The sequence below is a fragment of the Crinia signifera genome, chromosome 4 (assembly GCF_055691185.1).
Source record: "Crinia signifera chromosome 4, ASM5569118v1, whole genome shotgun sequence".
NCBI classification, from domain to species: Eukaryota; Metazoa; Chordata; class Amphibia; order Anura; family Myobatrachidae; genus Crinia; species Crinia signifera.
In genome coordinates this window covers 177,067,847-177,083,666 of record NC_139220.1, presented here as the reverse complement: position 1 = coordinate 177,083,666, position 15,820 = coordinate 177,067,847, and the positions used below count along the sequence as shown (strand labels likewise).

The 15,820-nt window shown below is 40.2% G+C and overlaps 1 protein-coding gene across 1 annotated transcript in view; it reads left to right on the top strand.

The window, feature by feature from the left end:
- The window catches only part of LOC146072999 (cadherin-related family member 4-like), a 145,411-nt gene that overhangs the window by 116,422 nt on the left and 13,169 nt on the right, over nt 1–15,820 (top strand). Inside the window, exon 20 of the mRNA XM_083180172.1 lies at nt 149–408. Coding sequence (XP_083036298.1) covers nt 149–408 — 260 coding nt within the window. The remainder of the gene's footprint in view (nt 1–148; nt 409–15,820) is intronic.

The following is a 15,820-nucleotide window of genomic DNA, read 5'->3' as shown; positions in this document are numbered from 1 at the left end:
ATGTGTGTATCTACTGTATGTAATTTCCCATATGTCTGGAATATACTGTACACTATTTTTTTTAACCTTGGCCTTTATCATCATTCACTTGTTTTAAATGAATTTGAATTGTAAATTCAATCATTTATGCATTTTTAATTTGTTTCAGAAAATAAAGCTAACCGTTTTTTGCTTAAGAGGAACCCCTTAGATGACAGCCCCCCTTTCATAGTAACAAGAGAAAACTTCCAGTATAATGTTTTTGAGGGCATTCAGGATCCAACAGTGTTTCAACTACTGATTGAAGTTACTGATGAACTGGGTGGAAACAAAGCTCAACAGTTGTCTACTACAGCTACAGTAATAATACATGTGGTTCCCTGGACTACTACAATACCAACAACAACAGCAAAAGCTACAACAACAAAGGTAAGGATTTGTATATCATTCTCCAGCTACCATATTTTATAATGCTATGTTTTTAGTGATTTCAGTTTAAAAAAAGCCATTGAATACAAGTTACATGACTAACATAATGCGTAAATACTAGGGTCAGTTAACATGGAAGAATAGAGGAAATAAATATGAGACCATGTGTATCTATCTATCTATCTATCTATCTATCTATCTATCTATCTATTCAGTGCTGTTTCTAGACTATTTGGCTCCCAGTGTAAACAGCTAAAAATGTGGGGGCGTGGCCTTGAAACAGTCCCCCATAGATAGTCAACACAGCCCCACCAATAGCTGGACATTAATGGCCACCCACCAGACAGAACACCCCCTACTACCACTCTTCATACTCATGCTTTCCATAAAGCATAATTTTTTCCAACCACCACTAACCTGCCTCATAATATCCGGTCACGTCACATACTTGGGCAGTGGGGAATGAAGACACAAGACTGCAGCTACTATACACCTAGCACCTCTCAGGAAGCATCACGCAAGAGCAGCCTGAGAGGAGTTGCTCCCGCTGCCATCATATGCAGTGAGTACTTGGGCGCAGGCTGCAAAGATGGGCGATGAGGAGCGGGAGTTGGGAAGTGGTGGGTGAGCTGGTGTCTGGTGGCCAATCAGCAACAATGGCAGTCAGCAGACGAGACATGCAGTCACGTGGTTGCAGGAGCGGCACTCCATGTGGTTGCACGACTCATCTACCTATAGAAACGCCACAGTATCTATCTGATTGTAACATATGTAGGGAGATTTGGATTTGGGTGAGTTTTTTTTTTAAATGAAATCTAAATTGCAGTGTAAAATTAAAGCAACCAATGTATACCCTGCACAAAAACAAAATAGCTCATCCAAATCTAAAGGCCCCTTAAAGTAGTGTGACTACTCCTTTTGCAAACTATGTATCATATGCAATCCCAGCTGTGGCTGCAGCATTTGATATGGCAACCACTGCAACTTCAGGCTCTGATCCGAGATATTGGATCGGAATTGGATGTTAAAACACACTCTTTTACCTCTTATCCCACCCAATGCAATGGAATCGGGTGAAAAGAGCCCATAGCGCACAAGTGTATGGCCACCTTTACTCTCTCTGCATATGTTCCATTTGCCCCAACCTGCAGTACACATGCTTTTGAGAAAGATAAAGAGAAATATGTTGCTTTTGAGATCCTTACTAAATACGCCACATAAGATCTTGTTCTGTGTATATATATATATATATATATATATATATATATATATACATAGTCCATGGTACTGGCACTCACATCAATATGGTTATCTTGCTGGGGTGACAATCCAAGGTAAAAGACTTGCTAGCAGGTCATTACTTTGTATAGAAATATAGAACGGAGTCACTCACCAGTCTCAGGCAAATCAAAATTGATTTATTCAGGCAGCATGGCAATATCAGTGGGCATCGACGTTTCGGTCCGCCTCTGGGACCTTTTTCAAGATACAATACAGGGGCTAATGCCTCACTATTTATGCAGCTTATGACCCGGAAGTGCTTAATCACAACTAATCAATCAATTAAACAACTAAGTTAAAAAATATACATATATCACGATAATTTATGCATCTCTAAATTTATGACACTGAAGTACACCAGCGCGGAGTCCAAATGTAAAGTGCAAGTGCTTATGTGCAAAATTTTAAGGTGCTCAAAATCATGTGCAGAATCTAGACGTACCTGTGGCCCGCATGTGGAACGCACGCCACCGGACCCGGAAGTGACGTGCGTGTGATGACCCTGCCGGCTAGCGCGATGTAAACCACCAGCGCCTCCGGCTAATCAAAGGTGTATTGTGTATACTATATGGCCCGCATGCGTGGAACGCACGCTGTCAGACCAGGAAGTAACAAGAAGCTTGTGTTGCTGGTACACGCTGTACGTGAAATCAGCGTCACCAGTTGCTATAGGAACAATGTGTATGAGGCTATCTATCGCGCCTCTCAAATTGTAATAGTTGTGCTTATAACCATAATATTATAAGTGTATTGTTAGTGTTTATATGGTGTGGTCTAGAAAAACTTGAAAAAATAATAAAAATAAAAATAAAAACTATTAATAAAATTGGGCTCTGAACAAGTGTCCACAGCGTCATATGATGTCATTGTGCGGTGTATTTGCATCTGCAGGGTCAACTGCTGACATAAATATTACATTCATGTAAACCATATTTGATAACCTGTATAATTACATGTGTTAAAAATAAATAAAAAAGGAAACTTATCAAAACATGTGAAAAAAAGGAAACTTACTAAATAAATAATAACTACTATATTTACATAATATACAAATGCTTGTAATACCTTCATGCATAAGGGTGCATGTGATGCGATATTTTAATTTACACTCACTCATGTGAGCGATAAGTGTATACTCTACTTTATTTTATTTATGACGTTGTCATTCATATTTATACACGTGTATATCACATTTATGCCACAAGTTGTATCGATGAAAAAAGGGGGGGGGGAAAAAGGTTACGGAAAAAATGAAAAAATAATAAGCTTTTTGTGTATGGTCATCTTAGTGACTCTTGAGCTATTGCAGGGGTTCATGCCATAGAGTAGTTACTCGTTGCAGTTCATGTCACTCTTCAAGGAAAATGCTGTAATGGATCGACTCATTAAGGCCCCTTGGCCATATGGTGTCTAATTTGTGGATCCACATGGCTTCACGACGTAGAAGGGTCTTTGCCCTATCTCCCCCACGGCTTAGTGGTGGGACTCGGTCGATTATCATACATCGAAGGGCAGATAGTGGGTGCTTAGCCTCCATAAAATGTTTGGCAACCGGTTTGTCGGTGGAGCCAGTGAGGAGTGCTGTATTAATTGATGATCTGTGGTTTGCCATCCGCTGTTTGAATGGGCAAACAGTTTTTCCCACATAAATCAATGAGCATGGGCATTTCAAGATGTATATCACATGGTCAGATGTACATGTGAGCCGGTGTAGTATATTTATCTTCCGTCCTGTGTAGGGATGATGGAAGAAGGCACCTGGCGTCATACTTCTGCACGTTGTGCATCCGGTGCAGCGGTGGCATCCCTTCTTAGGTGTTGCTAGCCACGTCTCGGTATTCGGCCTAGATGGCATTTGAGGCCTCATTAGCTGGTCTTTCAAATTTAGCCCACGTTTGTAGCTTATCAGTGGCTTTTTAGGTAGCCTATTTTTTAGAATTGGATCACTTGCTACAATATGCCAATGCTGCCTGATGCTTTTTTGTATTGCCCCACTTGCTGTACTGAAGGTGGTCGGGATGACAAATAAATTTTACTACACCGGCTCACATGTACATCTGACCATGTGATATACATCTTGAAATGCCCATGCTCATTGATTTATGTGGGAAAAACTGTTTGCCCATTCAAACAGCGGATGGCAAACCACAGATCATCAATTAATACAGCACTCCTCACTGGCTCCACCGACAAACCGGTTGCCAAACATTTTATGGAGGCTAAGCACCCACTATCTGCCCTTCGATGTATGATAATCGACCGAGTCCCACCACTAAGCCGTGGGGGAGATAGGGCAAAGACCCTTCTACGTCGTGAAGCCATGTGGATCCACAAATTAGACACCATATGGCCAAGGGGCCTTAATGAGTCGATCCATTACAGCATTTTCCTTGAAGAGTGACATGAACTGCAACGAGTAACTACTCTATGGCATGAACCCCTGCAATAGCTCAAGAGTCACTAAGATGACCATACACAAAAAGCTTATTATTTTTTCATTTTTTCCGTAACCTTTTTTCCCCCCCCCTTTTTTCATCGATACAACTTGTGGCATAAATGTGATATACACGTGTATAAATATGAATGACAACGTCATAAATAAAATAAAGTAGAGTATACACTTATCGCTCACATGAGTGAGTGTAAATTAAAATATCGCATCACATGCACCCTTATGCATGAAGGTATTACAAGCATTTGTATATTATGTAAATATAGTAGTTATTATTTATTTAGTAAGTTTCCTTTTTTTCACATGTTTTGATAAGTTTCCTTTTTTATTTATTTTTATTTTTATTTTTAACACATGTAATTATACAGGTTATCAAATATGGTTTACATGAATGTAATATTTATGTCAGCAGTTGACCCTGCAGATGCAAATACACCGCACAATGACATCATATGACGCTGTGGACACTTGTTCAGAGCCCAATTTTATTAATAGTTTTTATTTTTATTTTTATTATTTTTTCAAGTTTTTCTAGACCACACCATATAAACACTAACAATACACTTATAATATTATGGTTATAAGCACAACTATTACAATTTGAGAGGCGCGATAGATAGCCTCATACACATTGTTCCTATAGCAACTGGTGACGCTGATTTCACGTACAGCGTGTACCAGCAACACAAGCTTCTTGTTACTTCCTGGTCTGACAGCGTGCGTTCCACGCATGCGGGCCATATAGTATACACAATACACCTTTGATTAGCCGGAGGCGCTGGTGGTTTACATCGCGCTAGCCGGCAGGGTCATCACACGCACGTCACTTCCGGGTCCGGTGGCGTGCGTTCCACATGCGGGCCACAGGTACGTCTAGATTCTGCACATGATTTTGAGCACCTTAAAATTTTGCACATAAGCACTTGCACTTTACATTTGGACTCCGCGCTGGTGTACTTCAGTGTCATAAATTTAGAGATGCATAAATTATCGTGATATATGTATATTTTTTAACTTAGTTGTTTAATTGATTGATTAGTTGTGATTAAGCACTTCCGGGTCATAAGCTGCATAAATAGTGAGGCATTAGCCCCTGTATTGTATCTTGAAAAAGGTCCCAGAGGCGGACCGAAACGTCGATGGCCACTGATATTGCCATGCTGCCTGAATAAATCAATTTTGATTTGCCTGAGACTGGTGAGTGACTCCGTTCTATATTTCTATACAAAGTAATGACCTGCTAGCAAGTCTTTTACCTTGGATTGTCACCCCAGCAAGATAACCATATTGATGTGAGTGCCAGTACCATGGACTATGTATGTAAGGATTGAGGACTAAACCCCCCCAACTCTGCAATACTGGGCACCCATAAAATATTGCTGACTGATATACTAATAGTCGCTTAAAACCTGCTACAAGCTGATTTGAAATTGCATGGACTATTTTCAACCTCACCTTAATCATGTTTTCCAAAGATGAAGATGTTTTTCAACGTCCAATAGTAACAAGCAAGTTACCATTACTTTTTTGAATTTTTTTGTCATATCAATGCTTGTGATATAATATGACATTTGGATGCATTGAATAAGCCACCATCAGTTCACATTGTGTAGCCGATGTTTGCTCGATTCTAGTCTCAATTTGTATATACCTGGGTTGTGTTGTATTTACTTTGGATATTATTGTCACTATAGATCTCGCATTTGTGGCTCCATGAATGGAGAATTTAGTCAGCTCCGAATTGCTACATAGAGCTGAGCATGATTTATTGGCTCTAACTGATGAAGATGCGGACCGAGTATTATTTGATACTGATGAATTTGGGTCTTTACCTGCAGATAATACAATCGACTTGTACCATAAATTATTACAACTAGAAAAGAAGGAAGTGGATCTCATATTACATGGACAGTTCCTATCAGATTATCATCCTAAAAAACAGATACCTAGGGGCTTTCGCCTGAAAAATATTCCCACCATCGGTAGGAATAATCCTATATTTTGCAGCCGATGGTGCTCGGTCCTTAATAAATGCTCCTTCGACCTACTTTTATTAGTGGTCGAGGAGGTAGGAGCCGAGCTAAAGAAAGTAAGAGTGGAACTGTCCATAGTGAGATCCACAGCCGTCCAACAGTTGCAAACTGACACCACTGAACCTTGGTTGGACAAATTGAAAGACCAAGTCGATCGCTATCGTAAAGACCTTATATCATTTAAAAGAACGAAGCTAGAAAAGGTAAAACGAGACTACCAGGAACACCGAGTATATGGCTGGTTAGTAGGTACAGATACCACTTCCTTCAGACCCAGACCATATAGACAACAACATAAGATATATAACCTTGATAGCGGTACATCCGCATCTTCTTCAGAAGCTAAGCAGACTGGGCGCACTAAAGAACGCCCACCTTTACAACGCACATTTACCCGGTCACAATTAAATACTCCCCCTTTAGGCGAAGGCGGCCCCACCCGAGGCGGGGCCGCTACAAAAACCGACAAGAGAAGGGGACCGAGGTCGGGCAAAACACGGTGATCAATTTATCTTCAGAAACGCTGACTACAGCTGAAACTAACCTTTTGGCCAGGGGTTTATCCTTTATACCAACGGTACCTTTTAACCACTTCCAGTGGACTATTGACAAATACAAGATGTCAAGGAAATTACGCCTGGCCGAAAGATTTAATAATACCGCTGATCAACAGACTAGATCTTTATTCAAGAGAAAGAGTACGTATGATCCCCAGTCATTTAACTCCAGCATTAAAACATTCAACATGCTGCTAGATCGTGACATACCTAGCAATATGGCCACCACATCACCCCCTAGTCACATGAAACACAACTTGCCACAGGCTGAGAGACAAGCCTTAAAAGATCTAAAAGCTAATGATAAAATAACTATCAGGCCAGCAGACAAAGGGGGTGCTGTGGTGGTAATGAACACCACAGATTACCACACAGAGGCTCTCCGCCAGTTAAATGATCCTACCACATATAGATTGCTGGAAAGTGATCCCACAGTTGGGTTTCAAAATAAAATCAACAAACTCATTTCAGAAGCCCTCACTCACCGATGGATAGATCAGGATGTCGGCCAGTTTTTGCTGGTTGATTACCCCATTTGCCCCATACTGTACCTGACCCCTAAAATACATAAGACGTTGCAGAGTCCGCCTGGGCGGCCAATTATTTCCGCCAGGCACTCGCTGTTCTCTAACATTGCAATGTACCTGGACAGTTTCTTGCAACCTTTGGTGCAGGAAACTGGCAGTTACATTAAAGATACAGCTGACTTTATAGAAAAATTAAAAAAGGTTGTGTACAGTGAGAATCACCTCCTAGTGACGATGGATGTCTCGTCACTGTACACTGTAATACCGCATGAACTGGGGCTTCAGACAGTGAGAGAGGCACTTACTTTGAGTGGTCAAACCACTCCACCGGTGGAATTTTTAATATCTTTGCTTGAGTTAACACTTACCTGCAACTATTTCAAATATGACGGCAGTTTCTATCTCCAGACTGCGGGGATGGCTATGGGAAGTAACATCGCGCCCTCGTATGCAAATCTGTTTATGGATGCATACGAGAGGACCCATGTCGCCCCGCAGTTTGGAGATAAGATTGCAGCTTACTATCGTTTCATCGACGATGTTTTTTTAGTGTGGAAAGACTCACATGAGCATTTGCTGCAGATGTTTACAGTACTCAATTCTCTTGACTCTCCAATTAGGTTCACTACTAACATACAAAGTGAATCTATCGAATTTCTAGATGTAACTGTTTATGTGACTGATGGTGGCTATGGCCACAAGTTGTATCGTAAGCCAACCGATCGTAACACATTATTGAGATCGGAGAGCTTTCATCCGGTGGGACTTAAAAGAAATCTACCGATTTCACAATTCTTAAGAGTCCTCCGTAATAATTCTGATGAAGCAGTAGCGGAAATGCAACTGCAGGAAATGTATCAACGCTTTCAAGCCAGAGGCTATAACAACTCTATCATACAGAAGTGTCTTCAAAAGGCCCGTAACATCTACACATCGAAGGCAACAAAAAATACCACCAAGAGTGAAAATTTATTTGTCATCCCGACCACCTTCAGTACAGCAAGTGGGGCAATACAAAAAAGCATCAGGCAGCATTGGCATATTGTAGCAAGTGATCCAATTCTAAAAAATAGGCTACCTAAAAAGCCACTGATAAGCTACAAACGTGGGCTAAATTTGAAAGACCAGCTAATGAGGCCTCAAATGCCATCTAGGCCGAATACCGAGACGTGGCTAGCAACACCTAAGAAGGGATGCCACCGCTGCACCGGATGCACAACGTGCAGAAGTATGACGCCAGGTGCCTTCTTCCATCATCCCTACACAGGACGGAAGATAAATATACTACACCGGCTCACATGTACATCTGACCATGTGATATACATCTTGAAATGCCCATGCTCATTGATTTATGTGGGAAAAACTGTTTGCCCATTCAAACAGCGGATGGCAAACCACAGATCATCAATTAATACAGCACTCCTCACTGGCTCCACCGACAAACCGGTTGCCAAACATTTTATGGAGGCTAAGCACCCACTATCTGCCCTTCGATGTATGATAATCGACCGAGTCCCACCACTAAGCCGTGGGGGAGATAGGGCAAAGACCCTTCTACGTCGTGAAGCCATGTGGATCCACAAATTAGACACCATATGGCCAAGGGGCCTTAATGAGTCGATCCATTACAGCATTTTCCTTGAAGAGTGACATGAACTGCAACGAGTAACTACTCTATGGCATGAACCCCTGCAATAGCTCAAGAGTCACTAAGATGACCATACACAAAAAGCTTATTATTTTTTCATTTTTTCCGTAACCTTTTCCCCCCCCCCCTTTTTTCATCGATACAACTTGTGGCATAAATGTGATATACACGTGTATAAATATGAATGACAACGTCATAAATAAAATAAAGTAGAGTATACACTTATCGCTCACATGAGTGAGTGTAAATTAAAATATCGCATCACATGCACCCTTATGCATGAAGGTATTACAAGCATTTGTATATTATGTAAATATAGTAGTTATTATTTATTTAGTAAGTTTCCTTTTTTTCACATGTTTTGATAAGTTTCCTTTTTTATTTATTTTTAACACATGTAATTATACAGGTTATCAAATATGGTTTACATGAATGTAATATTTATGTCAGCAGTTGACCCTGCAGATGCAAATACACCGCACAATGACATCATATGACACTGTGGACACTTGTTCAGAGCCCAATTTTATTAATAGTTTTTATTTTTATTTTTATTATTTTTTCAAGTTTTTCTAGACCACACCATATAAACACTAACAATACACTTATAATATTATGGTTATAAGCACAACTATTACAATTTGAGAGGCGCGATAGATAGCCTCATACACATTGTTCCTATAGCAACTGGTGACGCTGATTTCACGTACAGCGTGTACCAGCAACACAAGCTTCTTGTTACTTCCTGGTCTGACAGCGTGCGTTCCACGCATGCGGGCCATATAGTATACACAATACACCTTTGATTAGCCGGAGGCGCTGGTGGTTTACATCGCGCTAGCCGGCAGGGTCATCACACGCACGTCACTTCCGGGTCCGGTGGCGTGCGTTCCACATGCGGGCCACAGGTACGTCTAGATTCTGCACATGATTTTGAGCACCTTAAAATTTTGCACATAAGCACTTGCACTTTACATTTGGACTCCGCGCTGGTGTACTTCAGTGTCATAAATTTAGAGATGCATAAATTATCGTGATATATGTATATTTTTTAACTTAGTTGTTTAATTGATTGATTAGTTGTGATTAAGCACTTCCGGGTCATAAGCTGCATAAATAGTGAGGCATTAGCCCCTGTATTGTATCTTGAAAAAGGTCCCAGAGGCGGACCGAAACGTCGATGCCCACTGATATTGCCATGCTGCCTGAATAAATCAATTTTGATTTGCCTGAGACTGGTGAGTGACTCCGTTCTATATTTCTATATATATATATATATATATATATATATATATATATATATATATAGACATTGTAGGGGCTCTGCACACACTAAATTAACTGATAATAAATAGTGGAGATTTGGTTCATGAATTGATCAATGCATTTAAGCCTGCAGCCCCCTTCACGGGACCCCACTTTTCTGGGGTTAATTAAAAAAATTAGTCTAATAAACAATATATACACTAAACATCGGCACTCACCTTTCCTAGTTTTGGGGTGCCCTATGGCTTGTGACCACATTGTTTAAACAGACATTGTAGGGGCTCTGCACACACTAAATTAACTGATAAATCTCCACTATTTATTATCAGTTAATAAGAACTAGGAAAGGTGAGTGCCGATGTTTAGTGTATATATTTTATATATATATATATATATATATATATATATATATATATATATATATATATATATATACTGTATATATGAGGTTCTCAAAGAATGGCTGCACAGGCTATGTTTTGGCCCCCTCCTCTTTGACAGTGCAGTAAATTTTGGCATTTAGCCAGCTTCTACAGTGCATATGCAGGTCATTGGAAACATGTTGCCCATGCCTGTTGATTGTTGCATCTGCACAGAGCTGGACCACCCAAGTTGTGAGTAGGGTTAAATAGGTGCAGGGTGTGCTGTATATGCCCCCTGGATCAATGGGCCCCTGTTCACCGCACACTGTACACCCATTATAGATACACCATTGCATTTGCTAGAATATTTTCAAAAGTGGTGAGAAACATTCATTTACTTTAATATTCCATCATTAGTTAAGACTAAGATAATTGAATTGCTTTTTAAACCCTTTGCATTAAAATGTGCATAGGCTTTATTTTCTACATCTATAGTAACCAGAGTTATGAAGCATGAGGGCACTTAAAAATGAATTGTCTCCATCAAACATTACATGGACAGAAATATGTGGACACCTCCTTTAATTAATGTATCTAGCCATATCAGCCACACCTATTGCTAACAAGCACATAAAAGCAAGCATATTGTAATGTAATCTTCATTGTCAAACTTCAACAAAAATGTGTTGCACTGTTAAGTGTGTAAGTAGCACTGTCATAGTATGCCACTAGTAAGTCAGATAATCAGTTTTGTATGCTAGAGCTGCTCTGTTGAATTGTACTATAAGTGTTGTTATTGTGAAGTGAAACGTCTATCAGCAACAACACCTTCGCCAAACAAGCTGTCAGAACTCGGCTGCCAAGTGCTTTGAGCATGAAATTTGTCCATGCTTGGTTGCAACTTCACTACCGAGTTACATTATTACTCGTGAAAGAGCATCAGTTCGAGAACTGTTCATTTGCAACATTATGGATTGAATACACTAGTATTGTGTGAGTTGTTTGTGGTGTATTCTTTTTTGTGTTCAGTACATTGTTCAGTACATTGTATTAATTGAATACACTGAAGATCTGATACACAGCATCTAGCAATCAACCGGTCACACCTGTGGTATTACACAAGAGTGAGGGTAACTATGATCTTGACCTTAAAAATATTGTCAAACATACTATTCCAAATTTCATTCAAAATGACATCTGTTTTGTGAAAAATGCCTCAGCCGCCTAAAAATTTCCATTTTACTATGTCGCAATTTATTTGTGTGTGTGGGATAGATTTCACAGTGGAGAGACCATTTTCCATTTTTGTGTAGCAGTGACTTCTGTCAAGGTACAGTTTTCTTTTGTTACTGCTGTCAGGGTTTTTTGGTTTCTTTTGAGGCAAACTTGCCAGCAATTTCTTCAAACATTACCACTGCCCAAAGCCTCTTGAAATTTGGTTCTAATAGTTCGGACAGTCATAAACCAAAAATACATGCCGTCGGAGAGGCACTCCATCTGATGGGGATGCACGAGCATCTTGCACACACGTGCATCCCTGTCAAGACAGCGGGGAGGAGTGCTGTCCCTGCCCATCTCCGCTTCAGAGAGAGGGGCAAGGATGGGGGGGCTAGTGACAGCTGGGGGAGCAGCGGGCGGCAGAAAGCGGCGGAGGGCTCCTTCGGAACAGGGTGCACGGGCCCCATTCTGGCGGCTGGTGGTTGGCAATTCAATCACCAGGAGCAGCTCCGACGGGAGCTGCTCCATCTGTAGAAGAACAAATCATGGATAAGACACAATGTACAGTCTCTAATTACCAGCATTAGTAATGGGGTTGGAAAATTATCAGCACAGGAAATGCAGAGTGACCATAGTTACATAGTAGGTAAGGCTAAAAAAAGACTTGCGTCCATCTAGTTCAACCTGGTATAGATATCCATTGCTGATTTGGTAGCTTCTGGTATTTTACAGACAAATTATATTTCTTATTTGTACCCATGGATGTTTTTCTCCAGTAAATGTTTGTCCAACTTTGCCTTGAACGCATTTAATGAGCCAGCCGTTACCACCTCTCTGGGAAGAGAGTTCCAGAGTTTGACTGTTCTGACCGTAAATAAATTCTTTCTACTAGCTGAATGAAATCTTTTTTCTTCTAATCTATGCCCTCGTGTCCTAGATTCCTTTCTAGTAGAAAAGAGGGTGTGTGACAGTTCCTTATATTGGCCCTTGATATACTTGTACATGTTGAGCATGTCCCCCCTTAAACGTCTCTTTTCTAATGTAAATAGTCCCAAATTGCTTAATCTCTCCCCGTAGCTTAAATTCTCCATTCCCCTAATAAGCTTTGTTGCTCGCCTTTGGACTTTTTCTAATTCTATGATGTCCCTTTAATAGTGTGGGGCCCAGAACTGTACTCCGTACTCGAGGTGAGGTCTCACCAATGCTTTATATAGTGGCATAATTACCCTTGAGTCCCTAGTTTCCATTCCCCTCTTAATATATGCCAGAATTTTGTTGGCCTTTTTTGTAGCTACATTACAATGGGCACTACATCCCAGTTTGCTGTCTATTTGGACTCCTAGATCCTTTTCAAGTATGGAATTACCCAGTTCCTCTCCGCTAAGGTTGTAACTTGCACACTGGTTGTGTCTCCCAAGGTGCATAACCTTACATTTATCTACATTGAACCTCATCTTCCAGCACCATAATATTTATTATTTATTTGCTAACAGTTTCTTATATAGCACACACATATTCCATAGCGATTTGCAGAGAATATTAAGGGTGATAGCGGACAGCCCTGTCTGTTATCGATAGCGATTCTGAAAGGTGAGATGATTAACAGAAACAGTTGATGTAGGGGAGTGGTATAACGCCACTTTCCAGCAAATCCCATAGTTTTAAGAACATAAAAAGCAAAGGACCATGATATGTGGTTGAAAGCTTCCTAAGCATTGACCAGGGAAGATACAGTAATTTTGTCTATGAATAGAATTAATTATATCAATAGCTCTTCTGGAATTGTTAGGATCTTGGCTGCCTTATATTAATATTTTTAAATTAAGACTGAGTATTGAAATTGGCCTATAGTTGGCACATTGCGTGTGGTCTCTGTCTGGTTTCGGATTCACAACGATATCATCTTGTAGGGATGCTGGAGCTAAATATTTGCCATTCAAGATATTATTAAAAAGAAAAGTGAGGTGAGGGAAAAGCTATTTTACATATACCTTGTAATAGGATGTAAATCCATCTGGGTCAGGGCAGCAGAGGATTGCAAGGATTTTATTGCTGTAATTCTCTCCTTAACTGAAATATCTGCATTCAAAGAGGCTGGTCTTCCATGGTGGCAGGGAGTGAGGCAGTTGATAAGTATGTATGTAACTCTTCAACCCCAGTGGAAGAGGAGGAGGCTGGCAGTAAATTGTAAAGAGAGCTATAAAAGAGTTTTAAGATCATTAGAAGGGTATTCAGCTGGCCCTTAAGATAGTCAATCCAAGTAAGAATAGATGAATGAGAGGAGGAGGTTTTGTGTTGGGTTAAAAGAGTGGAGATTTCAGATACTGTATGTACTAATGATAATATTTCTTAAGCAACTTTTTTTCCAAATGGCCATAGCTTTTACTATCATATGGCTTCTTATTATGGCTTTATGAGCCTCCCATATAACCCCAGGGGAAATATCAGGGGAAACATTATCTTCAAAACAATGTAATAGGGTTTTAGTCTGTGAGGGTAGTTGGGTGTAGTAGTAGGGAAACATCTAAGTGCCATTTACGAGAACCAAGAGCTTTGAAGTAAGTCTAATAAAATATAGATACTGGCATGGTCAGTCCAAGTGACGTTGAATCCCTTTTGGTAGTAGTAACACTAGATCTGTCTAGGAAGAGGATAAGTATAGTGTTAAAATCCCCAATTAAGAGTATGTGTCCTTGTGCTACTCTTTCTAGGTGTTGGAAAAATAATTTATAAAATTGGGATTGAGCATGATTGGGACATAGAGACAAGGGTAATAACTACTAAAGAAATAGATCCTATTATAAGAATCCACACTTATGGGTCTGTTATGGTCTTAATATGGACAAATGTGATGTTTTGGTGGATTCAAATGGCTGCTCCCCTTTTCTTGCAATCAGTGAAGACAAAGAAGGTCTGGGAAAATTGATTAGCCTGAAGCTGTGACTGGGAGCCTGTAAAATGGGTTCCTGGAGGAAAAAGATATCTGCTTTTTCCCGTCTGCAAGAACTCAAAACCACTGTACATTTCTTAGGGGAGTTAAATTAACATTTATGAAGATCAATTTAAGAGCCATAGTAATAATGAATCGAAAAGACTATGAAAAAGAAAGAGGATCCACCGAAGACCCGCCCTGATAGGGGAGAGGAAAGAAGAGCAGAAAAGAAGAGGAAAGAAATACTGTATAAGCCAGCGACAGATAAATAAAAGAAAAAAAATAAGAAGAGCCCTATAGGGCATAAACCCTTAAAACATGGGTCCTGACATAAGACCACTGCATATAACAATAAATATTAAATATCAGCAGCTAAATAAGTGGGGATGGCAAAACAAATGGAAACCATGACTAGAATATACAAGAAAAAGGTACCAACAGTATCCTTGGGCGCTGATCTTAAGTGTGTCTCTTAGTAGGTGGGTACCCAAAACACAGAAACAAAAAACCACAATAGTGTATTACCAAATGGAGTATACAGTACAATATTATGGGGTCGGTTTCTCAACAAGAATTAAGGGGACTCGTACCCTAAAATTTGGTCTACTGTTCAGGCAGACCAATTAAGCTTTAAAGAGGAGCGGTTCTGTACCGTCTGGTCTCAATTGTCCAATCCCGGTATCATGTAGAAGGAAAGAAAACTAATATGGTGTAATATCGTTTGGACACTTTATCATGAATTTGTGTTTCAATTAATAAGCAGACTCGTACCATATTCCTAGGTCTACTGTTTTAAGGCAGACCACAAAAGCTTTGGGGGGGGAGCGGTTTCACACCATCAGGTTTCCCGAATCCTCCATACCCAATTGCATATAAAAGATAAAAAAGCTGGTATAGTGTAATACCGCTTTATTCACAATACATGTAAAAACAACAACAGCATAGGGGGTCAAATCAGCAGACTCTCACCGAGTTATAATGTCCACACAAGAAAATGTAGACAAAATAGGCAGGTTGTAATATCAGGCGTCCCTGTAGCCTCTCACGGTGAAGGTCCAATGTGATATCCCCTCCTGCTCCACGGCCAACGCGTTTTCTAGATGAGGGGACAGGGCCACAGGACTATTACCCATCAT